The 17,254-nt window shown below is 34.3% G+C and overlaps 3 protein-coding genes and 1 long non-coding RNA gene across 5 annotated transcripts; all 4 read left to right on the forward strand.

The window, feature by feature from the left end:
- The first annotated feature begins 660 nt into the window (after positions 1-660).
- On the forward strand, positions 661-3,486 carry LOC142553077 (protein ABIL1-like). Its single transcript, XM_075663077.1, has 9 exons — positions 661-1,080; positions 1,603-1,685; positions 1,980-2,130; positions 2,206-2,305; positions 2,403-2,492; positions 2,587-2,671; positions 2,782-2,834; positions 2,941-3,017; positions 3,177-3,486. Exons 1-9 carry the CDS (start codon positions 988-990, stop codon positions 3,342-3,344), a joined length of 900 nt encoding a protein of 299 aa, XP_075519192.1. The 5' UTR covers positions 661-987; the 3' UTR covers positions 3,345-3,486.
- Positions 3,487-3,555: 69 nt separating this feature from the next.
- LOC142553093 (uncharacterized) lies at positions 3,556-4,899 on the forward strand. The gene is made up of 3 exons (XR_012821901.1): positions 3,556-3,584; positions 4,102-4,427; positions 4,854-4,899. It is a non-coding gene; the product is annotated as an uncharacterized LOC142553093 (long non-coding RNA).
- Positions 4,900-4,927: 28 nt separating this feature from the next.
- Positions 4,928-7,167, forward strand: LOC142553087 (uncharacterized). Its single transcript, XM_075663086.1, has 2 exons — positions 4,928-5,352; positions 5,472-7,167. Exon 2 carries the CDS (start codon positions 6,278-6,280, stop codon positions 7,037-7,039), a length of 762 nt encoding a protein of 253 aa, XP_075519201.1. The 5' UTR covers positions 4,928-5,352; positions 5,472-6,277; the 3' UTR covers positions 7,040-7,167.
- A 5,803-nt stretch (positions 7,168-12,970) lies between these two features.
- LOC142553100 (F-box/kelch-repeat protein At3g61590-like) lies at positions 12,971-15,942 on the forward strand. Of its 2 annotated transcripts, none has more exons than XM_075663107.1 (2): positions 12,971-13,330; positions 14,495-15,942. In XM_075663107.1, exon 2 carries the CDS (start codon positions 14,513-14,515, stop codon positions 15,728-15,730), a length of 1,218 nt encoding a protein of 405 aa, XP_075519222.1. In that variant the 5' UTR covers positions 12,971-13,330; positions 14,495-14,512; the 3' UTR covers positions 15,731-15,942. The 2 variants fall into 2 exon arrangements, with proteins under 2 accessions (XP_075519222.1, XP_075519229.1); XM_075663114.1 differs by lacking the exon at positions 12,971-13,330 and adding an exon at positions 13,343-13,965.
- Positions 15,943-17,254: the final 1,312 nt, after the last annotated feature.

The following is a 17,254-nucleotide window of genomic DNA, read 5'->3' on the forward strand; positions in this document are numbered from 1 at the left end:
CAGCCACTTATTATACTCATCTATATCGCGACGGTATTGGTTTGTTGGTCTATTTTTTGGTTCAACTGGCTTAGACGTGGATTTAATAAGATGATCTAGGCTTATTTTTACTTTATGAAGCACATAAAGCATTTTTCTATGCCACAACATAATTTTGATCATATAATTTTTCTTGAACATGAAATCAACAAGTACTACTGGAATATCTATTACCACACAAAAATTTTATTAAGTACTTATTCATAATATATTACTTATAATAGTATCCACAACGATTGTGTGAATGGCACAATGGACATTTATTAATATATGAGTAGGTCTAGTGTGAGACAGTCTCACGGATCTTATCTGTGAGACGGGTCAATCCTACCGATATTTACAATAAAAGGTAATAATTTTAGCGTAAAAAGTAATATTTTTTCATGGACGATCAAAATAAGAGATTCGTCTCACAAAATACGACCCGTATATATTAAATGGACACCACATATAAGATAAATGTCCAACTTTAATTATACTACATCTCCGCTCCGGGCATGAAATCATCTACGAAGAATGTTACGAAAAAATCATGGTAATATAGAAAGAACCTAAAATTTAGGAAATGTTGTGAAATGCATCTGGATCAGCTCCCAAGTCCCACGCTTTTAATATCGCAGAAATAGAAATTTAGAAAATTCACTTGGAACGACGTCGCTTCTTTGGTTTCCCCATCTGTCCAACCCAACTAGCACAACTACAACGCACTTCCCGGGGTTGCTTCTGCGACACACACTTCAGCTGACCCACCTACACCCGTTTAATATCTCGCTTAACTCCAAATCTACGCTGTTGACGTTTCATTCCGGCAATTATTGCCTGATAAATGTGTTTCTGTATGAGTTCTATGAAGTAATTTCTGTGTGATGATAGCTGTTTGGATGAGGTTTCTGCTATTGTGAGTGCGTTATTATTATTATTTTTTTGTTTTGGTTGAGTTTGAGTTCTATGGAGGTGGAGAAAGCTAGGATGGGGAATCAACCGAAGACGTTTGATGAGGTGTCGATGGAGAGAAGCAAGAGTTTTGTGACGGCATTACAGGTGATTCTCTTGCAATAATGATAATAACTAGTGTTACTCTTATCATATTTGAGTTTTTGGCTGGAAAATTTTGATCAGATCTGGGAGTAGATTAGTATATGGATGTGAATATTTGTGCTTGCCTTTAGTTTGACTTCATTTTGTCTTTTTCGCTTCTTAGTTGACAGAAGGAAAGTAAATTTGAGTCAGAGTTCTGCGACTGGATTTAGAGTTGAGATATGTAAATCACCTTCGTTGAGTTCGATTCTCTTCAATTTTTTTGTTCCCTGTATATTGATGATTATTTTGGTGCAAAATTGCATGTCAGCGATGGGAAATCCAGAGTTGTGTAAATGGGGAAGTGTGTACTGTTCTACATCGCGTTAGTAGATTTAGGTGATGATTTTCAATATTGGTGATAGCAGTTGTGCTTCTGTATGATATCCGCGTTCTGCGTTTTTTATGCTCATGCATGGGTTCTATACATTCACAATTTCCACCACTTTAGCAAAGGGTTATTCACTGTTTATCATGGCTCTGCAGGAACTCAAGAACCTTCGGCCTCAACTGCATTCTGCAGCAGAGTATTGCGAGAAATCGTATCTCCATAGTGAACAGAAGCAAATGTAAGACTTCAACAGATTATCTTATGTGATATTGCTCAACTTTGTTTTTTCGGAGGTCTTTCCGTGTTCAATTGGTTGTCTTTGGCTCTTTTTTATTGAGAGTAAGTAAAGAGTAAGTAATGGAGAAATGTGGTGCTCTTCTGATATTTAATTCCAGATAGCGTATTTCATTGGATCATGTATGACAACTTTTTTGGACCATGATATCTTTGTCTTCCTCTTTCCTTGGGAAAGAGAAGTAATGTTACTTTGCCACATGAATTTACCTCTGTGTATCCTCTTGTTGTTTATAAGGGTGCTGGATAATTTGAAGGACTATGCTGTAAGAGCTCTTGTCAATGCTATTGACCACCTTGGTACTGTTGCCTACAAGTTAAGTGATGTTTTGGAGCAACAGACATTGGAGATCTCATCAATGGATCTGAAAGTCACATGCCTAAATCAGGTAAATATTTCTATTATCTTACTGAAGATTTCTCTAAAAGTTGATCGAGGCTCAAATAAGTTTTTTCTTTTTAAGCAACTTCTAACATGCCAAACATTCACGGATGAAGAAGGTCTTAGGCAGCAGCAATTATTAGCTATCATTCCAAGGCATCACAAACATTACATTTTGCCAAGTAAGATGAATGCTTGCTTTGAATACTGCTTGCCTATTATAAGATTCAAGTGCTTTGAGCCTCTCATCAAATTCTATCTTTGTTGATTCTAATCTAGACTCTGTCAACAAGAAGGTGCACTTCAGCCCACAGATACAGACAGATCCTAGGCAACCTATGCAAGCAAGAGGTCTCCTTTATCCTTCAGGTGGTTGATTTCACAAGTGTTATAACTTCTCTTAGTTATATAGAGCTTGTAATAAACTAATAATGTTATGTGTTCAAATTGCCTGTTGATTTAGTTGCTTCTGCTGCAACTACTCTCTCTTGGCATTTAGCATCAGAAACCATATCAACCTTGAAAGGCTTTCCACGTGGTATCATGAGGTTAGTCCTTGAAGTTTTTTGTCCTGGTTTTGACTAAATAAAAATCTCTCCTATCTTTTCATGAAGTTGATCCAGCACGAAGGATGTGTAATATTTTCCTACCCTTGCAGCACCGAGGACTCGAAAACGAGTGGAAAAACATCTAGAGCAATCAACTTATCTGGTATGCATAAACCATACTTTTCAGCTTTGCTGTGAATCTGACTAAAAGATGAGAGATTTTAACCTTTCATTACTGATTTTGTGAAAACTTGTTCCTTGTCAAGTAGATACGAATGACAAAGCTTGGATGAAATCCATGTCCGCTTCTACCGTGGCTATGCAAACACTGGGGGTTACACGACGGGTAATATCCAATTTCTATAGAAGTCATTCTTGATTTCTTTCTTCATTTGATGTTAGTTCATCTGAATGATGGTAAATCATGAACTTTGGTGTTTCTTGTATAGCTTTTTGCCGATTTTGTCCAAAACTGTGAAACCGATGGAAAAAATTTATTTTGCAGGAGTCTTTGGAGGGCTCCAAACCTATACCTCCGTTTAGATCCTTCGACATTCCAAGGGAGAATGTTCGCCCACGTCCACCTGGTCGTAGCAAGAGCGTACTTTCAGCTTTCTTTTCGAAGCCAAAGACCCATCAAAAGTTGAAGACAAATGCATTATTTCTAGGATAGTATCACTTTCGCCACATATTTCACCATGTTGGTAGAAATTTGTTCATATTCAACGTGCTGCTTTGTCATTTCTTGGTCAAACATTATTTAATTGTTATTTGTGGATTAATCAATAAATCATCAAGTGAGAGATGTTTGAGAATTCTCTTGAGCAGAATACAACAGTCCCAAATTCTCCATCCCATCTTTGGTTCTTCTTGCAGCTCTGGCACTTTAAACCAAAGTGCGTGTTGTTTTCAGGTGAGCTTCTCAATTCAAACAAGCCCGTTGCCTGCAAGAGTGGATTTAAAAGTTCATCTGGAGAAAAATGATTTTTTCCGTAAAAAAGATTATACATAGACCCTACAAAACAAAAACTAAGATTAATTAATTCATGATTTTTTATTGTGGCTAGAAAAATATTTCAGCATATACTAAATATTTTTTCTTTAGTGTCATGTATAAATAAATAAATTACCAAAAAAAGGAATTTACTTGCGGTATTTTTTTAAAAAATCGAAATCACGATATTTTAATATGATAGAAATTGAACTGGGCCGGTAAGAAAGAAATGGTTTGGCCTGATACTAAAACCTTCTGAAAACCCCTTTGTTGAACTATCATCGATTCCGTCTTCGCTGATCATTGTAAAGATGGGAAAAGCTAAGAAAACCCCCAAATTTGCCGTAGTGAAGAAAACCATCTCCCATAAAGCAATTAAACAGTAAGATTTCATTTTTATATGCGTTTGTCTGATCACAGTAATGATTTCTCTGAGGATTGATTTTAATGTACTTCATGTCACATTCTTCAGTTACAAAGAGGAGGTCTTAAACTCTAATAAGAAAGACTTGAGCAAGGAAAATCTTCCGAGAAATGTGTAAGTACTTTATCTAATTTGTGAATATTTTTATTTCTATGTTTTTGTTATAAGATATACAGTTTTGTTCGGAAGTTTCTGGTTGAATTTTTTGAGGTGGTGCATTATTTTGACTGTTGGCCTCAGGTTTCATCAGCTCTTTCTTCAAGCACAACACTGCTTTGGGTCCGCCATACAGAGTCTTAGTTGATACTAACTTCATTAATTTCTCCATCCAAAATAAAGTGAGAGCTAGAAGTTTTCTTCTCTTTCTTGTAATGTTAAATTATATATTTTTTCTGGATTACTGAGGATTGGGAGAGATTCGTGATTATGTGATTAGATTCTTTTTTCCTGTACGTGTTATTTCGTACAGTAAGTGATGATTTGGATGTTTGTTATTTGGATTCGACAAAGAAAAATATTCATAGTTTTTGGAGGGATTTTAGGCACCTTTTCCACTTCTGTACCTGGCTACTTGAGAGAATAGAGGCTTGCGTTGCAGTTCTATCATTTGGTTTTCCTTTATGTGTATCTGTCATGCTGTCTGAAGCCATGCTGTTGTGTATCATCTTATTTGTTTTATGGGTTGTCGGTCATTCCTATCCAGTTTCTAATAGTATTGTGATAATCGACCTACTTTTTTAACCTTCCATTTGAATCTTATGCAGTTGGATTTGGAGAAAGGAATGATGGACTGCTTATATGCAAAATGTAAGTTCTGGTGGATGAGTTTCTTCAATTGGTGCATGTTTCTATCCGTTTATAATAGTTGCTAATAAATTGGGTTGTAGGTTTATATCTGATAAAAGAATGTCTATTTATCATAACGTGCGACTTAAATTTGCAGTCATATGATTCTGTTGTTTTTAATCAGGGCTCATCTTTTGTTCTCTATTATACACATTGATGCAATCATATAACTGGCTGTTGTTTTTGAACTCCGAATCTATCCTGAATTGCAACATACTTGCTCTATCCTTCCGTTTGACTTGTTTTGTTGAGACTTCTGAGTTAGCATTTACTGTCCATTGTCAGTCCTGTTTACTACAAATTTAAAATTTTACCTAAAAATATAAGGATGTTGTCAGATACCTGGTGTATCAATCATGTATATCACGAAGCATAAGTACTCCATTGAACGGCTACTCAAAGCAACAATTGGCAGAGGTAGGATCGAACATTGAAAATACTTCTCCTTTTATTCATAACAAATCGTCATTTAGATCTGTATACTCGTATATTTGGATCTTTTGTCTGATTATGCTGTACGTTTGGGTTCTGTGCAGCTCCACGATACTGATTTATGACCGAGGTTTGGACGTCAAAAGTCTCCGGTTCTTGTTGTCGATGTGAACAAGTAGGAGCTTCACAGCAGCCTGGGAACTTGTCATTTGAGGTGGCATTTGTTTGAAGCTTGCTGATTTCAACTCAGATTACTTGTGAAGAAGTGGTGGTGTTATAAAATGATATGCTTCTGGAACAAGCAAGTTCCTTGAATTTTTAAGCTCCATTTTGCAATATTGATGTAGAAGTTGATCTAGTCTGGTCAAGAACAGATGAATGAAATTTCGTTTCATTCCTGAACGGTGAAATAAGTTAAAGGCTTAAATCCAATCTTTGTTGGTTGGATTTGAGAAAGACCTCTATCAGAAATTGGGAACTTTTTGATGTTAGGGCGATGGGTCACAACTGTAACCGAGTTTCTATCACAAAGGCTGAAACACCAGTTCTTCCCCAATAAATATGAGCTTCGACCGACAAATTAATTTTCTTATCGCGAATTCTAATTGAATTTTTATCAAATCTTATCCGGCACGGCTTTTTTATATATCTGGTAAAGAACTGAAGAACAAGGGCTAAAAATATGGGCCTAGGTGAAAACATGGTTAGATTAAGTCCATAGAATATAAGATCGGCCCAAAACAACTCAATACTGTATTTCGAGAGGCCATATTAGTTATCAAGCCCACAAATTTTAAATTTTTTACTCATTATTCCCATTTCTTCACCTGCTAGCTCTCTGCAATGCGGTTCTCGATGGAAATATTTCTTGCGAAAAGGCACTGATTTGTGGCGAGACATTATTTCGCCGATGGAGACGCAGATTCTGGAGATTAACTTGATCTCAGCCCAGGGACTGAAGCCGCCTTCAACTAACTTGCGCCGCTTGCAGACCTACGCCGTCGCCTGGGTTAACCCCGCCGCCAAGCTGAAGACCCGGATCGACTCCCTTGGTGGTGAAAACCCTACCTGGAACGACAAATTCCTATTTCGCGTCTCTGATGAATTTATTTCTGGCGATACGTCCGCCGTTTCTGTTGAGATCTTCGGTGTCGGGTATATTAAAGATTTCCTCATTGGAACGGTCAGATTTCTGCTTAGCACGTGTCTTAAGAAAATGGATCCCATCAGGCGCAGTGGCGGAGGAACCCCTTCATTCACCGCGGTTCAGATCCGCCGGCCGTCGGGTAGATTCCAAGGAGTTCTCAATATTGCAGCCGCGGTTTACGATTCGTCCGAATGTGGAGTTCTGGATAAGGTTTCGGCGGTAAGTTTCCGTGAACTGATGGAGAAGAAGGAGAGCGAGTCCCGGCGACGGCGAAGGCTGAGCCGCGCCGGGTCGAAGCAGAGCTCCGGTGGTGAGTCTTGCGACTTCTCGGACAGCTCCGACTCGACGGCTTCAACGACCTTGAAGGATTGGAATTGCGTCCAGGAAAGGGCGGGAAAGGAGAAAGGGAACCAATCCAACGGTGGGGGATTGCTTTGCGGTTTGGTGATGCAAAGTAAGATTCCTTTCTGTCCGTCGGATAGGGATCTTGAGTTATGGGCAGATTCTTTCGAAGAGAATGGCTGATGGACGTTCCGGATTCGCGAATGAGAAATTGACGGCTGAGATTTTATAAAGTAGCGGCGGACAGTTGTACTGAATTTGGAAAATTTTCAGTTGGCCGTTTAGTTCGAATAAACCAATGGTTATAGACACATCAAGATTTAATATTTTTTAATAATAACATTTTTATTTTTAAAAAATGAAAATATTTCTTTTCAAATATTGAATATATATAGTCTTTTTTTTCAGGGAAAAAAGAAAGAGTGAATTTTGTTCTTCAGAATATATAGAATCATCCACTCATCCAAACTAAAATTTCTTAGCTTACAAAATACAAAATGAGTTTTTGAATCAATAAATGCGAAGATAATTTATGTAAGCTTAATTTCTTGTTTTTCGATAATTTAGCTTGATGGTGAGTGAAGTGGAAGAAAATTCAGAACTCGAGCATTGAAAATTTCAAATAAGAACATATTTTATTCAAATTTAATGTATTAATTAAAATATTTATAAAAAGTAAATATTTATGAAGATATGACGTTGCTTGTGTTCTTGAATCTGAATCGGTGAAGCACACATCTTCCTCCTATGGCAAAATTTTAGTATGCGCCAACAAATGACGATATCTTCCACCATCTTCCAAATTTTTGTTAGGTCACCGAAAGATTCATTCCATTCCATAAATTAGTTTATTGAATTAAAAAATAAACTAAAGGTAAAATAATGAACTTATTAGTTATGGAGACATAATGAAATTGAGTGTATGCATAATGATAACATCAAATTCTAAAGTCTTTGGTATACACTATGCAACTTGTTTTTGTTGCCGATTTTCTTGATTCTTGTTTGCATGTTTTGTCCGTGCATGGTATATCTCGTGATTAAACTTTTGATTAATGAACTTATATTTACCAATTTTAAAAAAAATTCTAAAATCTTGAAAATAGGAGCGAGGATAAAGAAAATTTTTTAATATTTAATGTAATTTAATAATGATATGAGGGTATGGTTTTGACCTTGAAACCATTCGTATCGATTGGAACTGTTGGATGGATTATATGTTCATGATTTAAAAAAATCTTATCCAAGATTTAAAATTTTAAAAATAGTATTTAAGTGGACGAATGCTACGAAGACCCGGCAAATCACAATCACCAATAGTACGACCACACACAAAATAGTTCTTCTGTGAGACGGTCTCACGAATCTTTATCTGTGAAACGGGTCAATTTTACCGATATTCACAATAAAAAGTAATATTTTTTCATGGATAACCCAAATAAGATATTCGTCTCGCAAAGCCATATATATATATATATATATATATATATATGTGTGTGTGTATGTGCGCCACACAAGGAAAGTTGGTAGTCGTGAGTGAATAAAAATGGCAAAAATAAACATCAAATATTGAGCTTTGTCTCTTGAGAATACGCAAATGTTATATGCTTCCCTGAATAACAATAAAATAAAGATTATTTATTTATTCATTCATTGATATTGCATCTCATGTGGGTATTTTTTCTTGTCAGTTTGTTGATCGAACGTGGATGCTTTTTTGGCCAAATTACTTTGTATTCTCAAAGAAAATAAAAAGGTAAAACTGGAAGTGTAGTGAGAAATGAGTCAGTTTTAATTAGAGAGAGATTTTGGGTATTAAAATATTGGGTTTTATACATTTTATTCGAAATGTTCTGAAGAACACACTAGCTTGCATGTTTCCCTGACAAAAAAATGCTTAAATTTTTCCCACAATTCAGTACAGTACTGTGGCCTCATGTATCAAGAAATATGCCATCCTAAGATTAAATTAATTCATTTTTGCTCTAAAGATTCGACGGACACTCACTGTAGACGATAAATGACATTCATCTATCGGATGTACAGTTTCATCACATTTAAATAGGTAGACATCACCTCATATTTGTTCACGTAAATGCACATCGCGTGTGTGTCCAGTCTTATCAAACATATATATGATTTAAGTAGTTTGATATTTCATGCTGGACTTTGAATCAATCGAGATTGACATTATTGGATGGCATATTCCTATAGCTTCTTCTTCTTCTATTCTCCTTGCTGTTATATTAAAGTTAATAATATTAAAATAATAAATGACTATCAAATTAACTTAATAATAATGAATAATCAATGCCACTCCAAAACCTGATCATAATAATATTTGATTATTTTTGTTAATGAAATATTCCTTATATTACGTCAGCATGCGGATTAATTAATTAGTTTTTTCACGCATCAAAATCGATCGACAATGTTGCGATGCTGACGATTAAGTTCGTGTTGGTTTAACTAAAAAACAAACTAATAATTTAATTTTAAAAAATAATAATTAATACAGTCGCAATACACTATTTGTCAACCATAAAATGCGATCGTCATTTACGTATCTGTAATTTCCCCCCCTCGGAAAATAGGACTTCGAGATTGACCCAATGGCACCATCCTATTTGTATCATCGATATTATTATACTACACTTTTTTTAATAGGTGTCTTGTGAGACGGTCATACGAATCTTTATCAGTGAGACGGGTCAACCCTACCGATCTTCACAATAAAAAGTAATACTCTTAGCATAAAAAGTGATACTTTTTCATGGATGACCCAAATAAGAGATTCGTCTCACAAAATACGACCCGTGATATCGTCTCACACAAGTTTTTACCAAATTTATTATATATATATAATTGAAGAGAGGTTAATGGATTTCGAACCCGATATATGTCTCGCCATGAAAGCACGAGATAATTATAATTAAACCATTAATTGATATATAGGTATGGAAGTGGGGATTAATTAAGTTGGTCCCGATGGCTTAAAAGTGACATAGCTATGGTGGTGCATGAATCAAAGCATGTGGTAGCACATGTATTATGTTATGTAGATTTCACTAATTTGTGCATCTTTTTTACTTTAGAGTTCCTTGCCTATCCACATGCTGGTTTCAAAAGTAATCCATGCCCACAATAGATGGATGGGTGGATGATTAGAAAAATGGTTGTTTGGATTTTCATGGCCTAGAAAAATTAGGGTTGTTTTCAAACAAATATAAATATAAAATCGAGGATGATAAAAATTGACCATCTCGTCGATCGATTTTGTGAGACGAATCTCATATAAAACTCGACACATGAAAAAATATATGTGAAATGTTTCACTGGAGACCTACTCAAAAAATTAAAGGAAAATAGTGTTTTTTTTTTTTGTCAAGTAAAATTTCAAAGTTTAGTTTTCGTAAATTAACTTTTACCTTTCAGTTATTTAGACACAATTGATTATGTGATACCAAAAAATGGTGGTATGACATCGAAAATGATGAAGTGACATCAAAATTTTATGATTTATCATAAATCATGTCATTAACTGAATCAAAATAATTGAAAACTAAAAGTTAGTGTACCAAAACAAAATTTTGACAACTTAAATCAGCTAAAACCCGAAATTGGACATAAAAAAACACTTTCCCAAAAAAGGACCAATTATCAACGAGATTTGGGATTCTAACTCATCAATTTTTTCCATTTTAAGGGTTCACATAACCTTTTATGTAGTTGATATGCTATTTGCAATATCTATTATATGAATACCTAAACTGGAAGCCACTCAAAGTGTCGGTATATTTAACTAAAAATTAGGCGATATATTAAAATTATTACTAGGATTCGGCAAACGAACATGTGATATCATTGTCCCACATCTTAAAATTTAAAGATTTAAAATGAATTTATAATAAGCTACAGTGGACTTATATAGCAACTTGTGTTAATCATTTTCGTAAAAGCGATGACAAATACGAAGTAGTTGCTATAGAGGCCCATTGTGCAGTCACGCAGGTGCGGGCTCGGGGTGTGACATGACCTATTTACACAAAATTTTCAATGTTTTTGTTTTAAATGTGAGATTATTAAAAAGAATTAGTGGAGTTTTGAAGGAGCTGGAGACAGGCTAGCACAAGATACTCAATATAAGACACGATTAATTTTCACCTACCAACCACTTAATTAGTCATTTATTATATATTTAACTAATTAAAGAATTTAATATGCAAAATTTATCTTATATAAAGTCAAATTTATATCAATTATCATGGTAACTAATTTATTCGAGACTACAAAATAAATAAATTTATATATTTTAAATTTTATAAGAATAATATAAAATATATTTTATAATAATAATCTAATTATTTGAAACTAGGAAACAAAAGAATCTCACAGGATGTAGCCTATAAGAGTTTGATGGAGGAGCTATGTCAATTGTACATATATTTTTTTATTCAAAGGGTACCATCGAATAAAAAGAAAATAAAAGAGATCTAATTGAATTTAAAGGTATTTTTATAATTTATTACGCAAAACGTAAGAATGAGTGTAACATTAAATGTACGCCTAATATTTTCCTTATATTAAATATATTTATTCCCATTAATTTCAAATCGAGTTGATTTTACTAATTTTATTTCCTACCTATTATTTTCTTATGTTTGACAATTTATTTTGTGAAACGATCTCACAAATCTTTATATGTGAGATGAGTCAACCCTACCGATATTCATAAAAGTAATATTCTTAGCAAAAAAAAATAAATTTTTTTCATGAATGATCTGTCTCACAAAATACGATCCAATGAATCCGTCTCACACAAATTTTTGTCATTTATTTTTTGTCCGTAGGTAAGCAAAGTCCAAGATTGTGTGCACATTTTTTTCTTGATAATTGAAATTTCAATGTCGATTGGTATTATTAATTAACAATGTAAATTTTTAGATTTTTTAAATGATTTCTTATTTTTTTTATTAAATAATCATAAGCTTATGTTTTTTTTAAAAAAAAAATTGTATTATTCTGAAAAGAAAAAAAAAATGTTATTTAAAAAATAATAATATGAGGTTGCCACACTGCATATCCAATTCTTGCATCAAAAGTAAACGTGGGGTGGACAGAGGTTAGGTAAAGCATGTCTATTGGACGAAATGGCTTTAACTAACAAGTAATGGACTCCAATTAGTTAAACCAAAAAGAATATGTGACATTTGGTGATTCAATTTATAATTTTTTTTAAAAAATTATGTAACATTTTGTTATGTATATACATTTTAAATTTAAGTTGGAAAATCACTTTTTCTTTCATTTCATAGCAGCTAGCTTATTTTAGGAAAAATAATGAAAGAACAAAGTAAAAGGAAAGAAAAAGGAGAAGAATAGTTTGAAGAAGAAATGGTGAAGGCATGAGTGTTGATGAGTTAGACAGCATTATTTGCCTTTTGAATGTGGTCAAAAACAACTCACTCATGTTTTTGGTATTTCATTCCAAGGGCGTAGTCAGAATTTCAAAATAAAGTGGATCTGACGTTAAAAAATTTAAATATTATTTAATGTTTTTTTTTAAAAAAAAATAGTTTGTTATATTTTGTATATTATGAAGAATATAAATTTTACAAATCAGCAATATTTTTATTTTTAATAAAATATTTTAAAAATATAACGTATCTGAATATATAATAAATATCATGTATAATAAATGAACTTTTTTAAAAAAACTCACATAATAGTGATTTAATAAATTGAAACTATATATGACATCATTCATTCAAATAAATTAAATATACATTTTTTTACTTCGATAATTATTTCTTAATTTGTTTATTAATTAATATTTATTTATTTTTAGTTTATTCAAAATATTTATGTAAAACATCTTTATAATTAGATAAATACAAATACATATAAAATAAAAATAATGTTACATGTACAATCGATTTTTTTATATTAGAACACACGCGGAGAGGAAGATCGAATCCGAAGAAGAGAGCCAGTTAAACCCGATGTCATATATACAACCGATTTTATAACGGAAAAGTCCATAAAAATACAATTCAAATATTTTTATATACTCAAATTTGTCTACGTCAACGAAACCAAAATCCCTTTTATGAAGAAAAAAAACCTATTAAAAGAGCGCCTTCGTCTTCCATTTCTTACTTCCTGTTGTTTAGGCTACATCAGTTGAACGTAAAAGGAACAGACCCCTCATTTCTGTCCCTATGTGACATTTGTAGAATTCTAGTTATATTTAATATGCAACGCATGTTTACCTGGCCAAGCCTTCCCAGTTGCTCGTGAAGATTATCTGATCTCCCCCCCTTCCCTTTCAATCTTTCAATATTTATTAAGCTTCTTTGCTCGGAGCAAAATACTAGTTTTTTGTGTTTAGTTACGGGTTTTGACCTTTATTCTGGAAAATCTTGAGGAATCTGGGAGGGCCCTTTTGTTTCAAGGAGGGATTTTTCAGCTAAGGTATAATCTTGATTTGTTTCTTATCCTCTATTGGGAGTAGGTTTGTTAAGGTGTTTGTGAGATCTGTTCGTGTGGGAGCCTACAATTTTTTTCCATTTGGTTGTTTGGTGTCCTGATGTTTCATTTCATAGTGTTTCTTGGTGTAATTTCTCTTTCACCTAACTATTGTTAAATCTGGTTTGCCCCCTCAAGAGACTATGTGACCTGTTCTTTTCATTTTGATTGATGTGCTAAATTCTGAAAGTAGTTGCTCTTTATTAAATGCATAATAAATTTGATGAAATGGTTGTTTTCTGAATATAAATAATGCAATCTCATTGGTGCTGATATATATGGCGAAAAGGGTTGTTTTTATAGATCCACTGTGCAGTCCTCCCTGAATGTTTTTATCTTTACGCGGAAAGAAACAAGCAGTGCTTGTAAATGTGATCTGGGCTGTAGGCAAGCTTTTTATTCAGCCAAAAGGCATTTTTTAAGTATTTGGTTTCTTATTTCTAAATCTCAGATTACCTCTTATATTTACTTATAAAACAAAGCTAGGTAAGATTTTCGTCAATCTTCTCCTCTGCCTCTAGGTTCTTAACTTGTTCTTTGCAGCCTCGAGAAGCATATTTCTTGCTTTATTCCCAAAATAGGTACAAAGACTTTAGTCTGATATCTTATGTCCAAAATTTAACTATTGCGCTGTACTTTATATTTGTGATGGTATTCTTGTGTTTTGGTTAATTAATATAATTTGGATTTTAGTTGCCAGAAACTGAGCTATTTGAGATTTGCCTATTTCATGTGCTCACCTCATTTTTATTTGAGCTATTCAAATTTCCTGTTCCCATTTCCGGGAGATCCTAGCATAAGCAGGATTCAGTTTCTTAAATTTCGTTTAGTGGCTTTAATTCCTTGATAGTTGTAAATAGGTTAGGATTTCACATGTTATAGAAATCTTTATCCATATTAATCTGTTCTTTCATTTCTTGTTATGTGTGACATCTGTCACTGAATCAGTTCTTTTAATTGGTTTCTTCCCAATTTCCATGTTATGTATACTACTTAATGTCCCTTTTATTTTGAATCTTCTATGACACAATTTTAGATGTCGGAGTCCTTCAATGTTCTTTTAAAATATGAATTCTTTCTGTTTAATTTTACTGGAGATTCTTGTTTCAGTTTCGCAGATTCTTTGTCATGGAAGGTGAAACCTCATGGGTCAGCCATTCCATTGATAACTTTTCCAGTGACACGGTGGAGTTTGATTCATTCTTAGAGTTTAATGACGAAAATGATAAAGAAGTTGCCACTGTTTCTGTCGATTTAATTTTGCCTGATGATCTCTTAGAACGAATATTGGCTTATCTTCCGATTGCTAGCATTTTTAGGGCAGGATGTGTTTGTAAAAGATGGCATGAGATAGTTACATCGAAAAGGTTTCTGTGGAATAGTTCTCATGTTTTGGCTCAGAAACCTTGGTACTTTATGTTCACCAGCTCAGATGAACCTGTTGGATATGCATACGATCCCATACTTAGGAAATGGTATGGTATTGACCTCCCCTGCATTGAGACGTCAAGTTGGTTTATTGCTTCGTCATGTGGGTTAGTTTGTTTCATGGATAATGACAGTAGAAGCGAGCTATACGTATGTAACCCAGTAACGAAATGTTGCAAAGAGCTCAATGAGCCTCCCGGTCCGAAATTTTCGGATTACAGCGCATTGGCAGTTTCGCTCAACCATGTGTCTCATAATTACATGGTTTCTATTGTTAAATCCAAGCAAGTTCCTGGAAACTTCTTTGAATGGGATCTCTCTATCCATTTGTATGATTCATCGACGATAACATGGGTGACAACTCTATCGGAGATTTTAACGGGGTGGAGAGCTGGTGATGAGAGTGTGATTTGTGATGGGGTATTGTACTTCTTGATTTACTCGACAGGAGGTGGTGCTCCTGAGAATCGTCATGGGCTTATCATGTACAACTTGAGAAACAGATCCCCTCACGGTTTGTTAATGAGGAGTTTCATCCCGGTTCCATGTTCTCTGACATGTGGCCGTCTGATGAACTTGAAGGAAAAGCTGATAATGGTCGGTGGCATTGGGAGACAGGATCGACCCGACATCATTAAGGGAATTGGGATTTGGGTTCTAAACGGCACGCAGTGGCAAGAAGCAGCCCGAATGCCCCATAAATATTTTCAAGGTTTCGGAGAGTTTGATGATGTTTTTGCTAGCAGTGGGACGGATGACCTTATATACATCCAGAGTTACGGAGCACCTGCTCTTCTTGTTTACGACATTAACCAGAAGCAATGGAAGTGGTCGCAGAAATGCCCTGTCGCAAAGCGATTTCCTCTTCAGCTCTTTACAGGTTTCTGTTTTGAACCGAGACTGGAGATCACTCCCTAGTTCTGATTTGAATTGAAATTGGCATGGTATCTCACACACTGCCGGGTGAACTTTTATTTTCTTATATTATATAAATATATGATAATTCAATGATTTCAACTCCTTGTTTTTCCGGTTAATGTTGATTTAAAGTCTCAGCGAGTCTTATAGATTGATGTATTAGCTGATGAGGCTGCTAAAAACTCTATATGAAAGAATATCGTTATTCTTTACATTTAGAACTTTATATGGGCTAGATGGAATCATGGAACTCATGAAATGAAATTTCTTTACTCTCATTTGCCATGTCAAGTCAGAATTTACGTGTTACACAGCAACTTCAACTATAGTTTTACACAAAAGTATCGTGTCAAATAAAATAGTGTCTATATATTTGTATTTAAGCTCGATTGAATCATAGAAATTCAAAAAACAAATTACATTGTGCTCAAGTTTAACTAAATTAGTTTGATTCATTTACCCAATCTTATTTTGTTTCAAATCATGACTTGAGCCTGTTTGTTGATTTAATTCACTATATGCTCGCCGACGCGCGCTGACAATGATTTATACCCACACACACATATATATAGGAGTTGCTTTGCTCGAATATGTACAAGCGCGGTTCAAGTCATCTGAATCATAAAGGAAACGATTTTGATTCATTCACACACATATAGTACATGACAATATAATTATGCGAAAGTTCTCCTTGCTACTTCATTGGCGAACCCAATGGTTTTTAGTTATATGTTTGAAACGAAAACGTTCCAAATATGTGACATAAAGGTATGCGTTTGGCCCCAACTCGCCATCAGATCTTCTGGGTCACTGTTTACCGCACTCTTGTTCATCTGCAGCTAAAAAGTCACTTGTACCAGAGTAGTGTGTGTTTTATGTGTTTATTATACCTTAATGCCATCGCACATGGAGATTTAATCACGGGTGCATTTTCTTGATTATGGCATGTGCCACTTGGGACCATTTCTATCCGCAACTGTCCATTATATTGCTCATTTATGGCGTGTAGTTGCAGCAATTCCGTCACTTTTTTTAAAATCTTCAATCCCATTTTCATATGATAACAATAATAATATTATATGCTGCAACAAATAATCGCATGAGATTTCTTTCTAAATTTTCAAAAAACAAAAAAAAAAATATCATCGTCCACAATTCAAATAGTTCAAGATTCGAGTGGGATTAGTAATGAGACACGGAATGTGAAGTTTGTCTTGTCTGGACCACTTTCAACTAAGATATATGATTGGGCTGGTCCCCTAATTTATCAGTCTTTTTTGGTGAGTCTGAAGGAGGCCCACTGTGATGGCCACTGCCTTCAACCTTTTTTATCCCACAAAATGCATGCACATTCTGGTGCTCCTGGTTCATTTTTTAACTTCAGATTTAAATTTTTCAAAAGAAAAAAAAAACTGAAAATATAGATATAAACTCTGGGTGACTTGGGGCCAAACTCAAGTTGTGGGGAAAAGATTGCACCACCAACATTGAACAGATTCATTGTCTTGGCTATCTTATATTGTC

Source organism: Primulina tabacum, chromosome 1, assembly GCF_025594145.1.
Source record: "Primulina tabacum isolate GXHZ01 chromosome 1, ASM2559414v2, whole genome shotgun sequence".
NCBI classification, from domain to species: domain Eukaryota; kingdom Viridiplantae; phylum Streptophyta; class Magnoliopsida; order Lamiales; family Gesneriaceae; genus Primulina; species Primulina tabacum.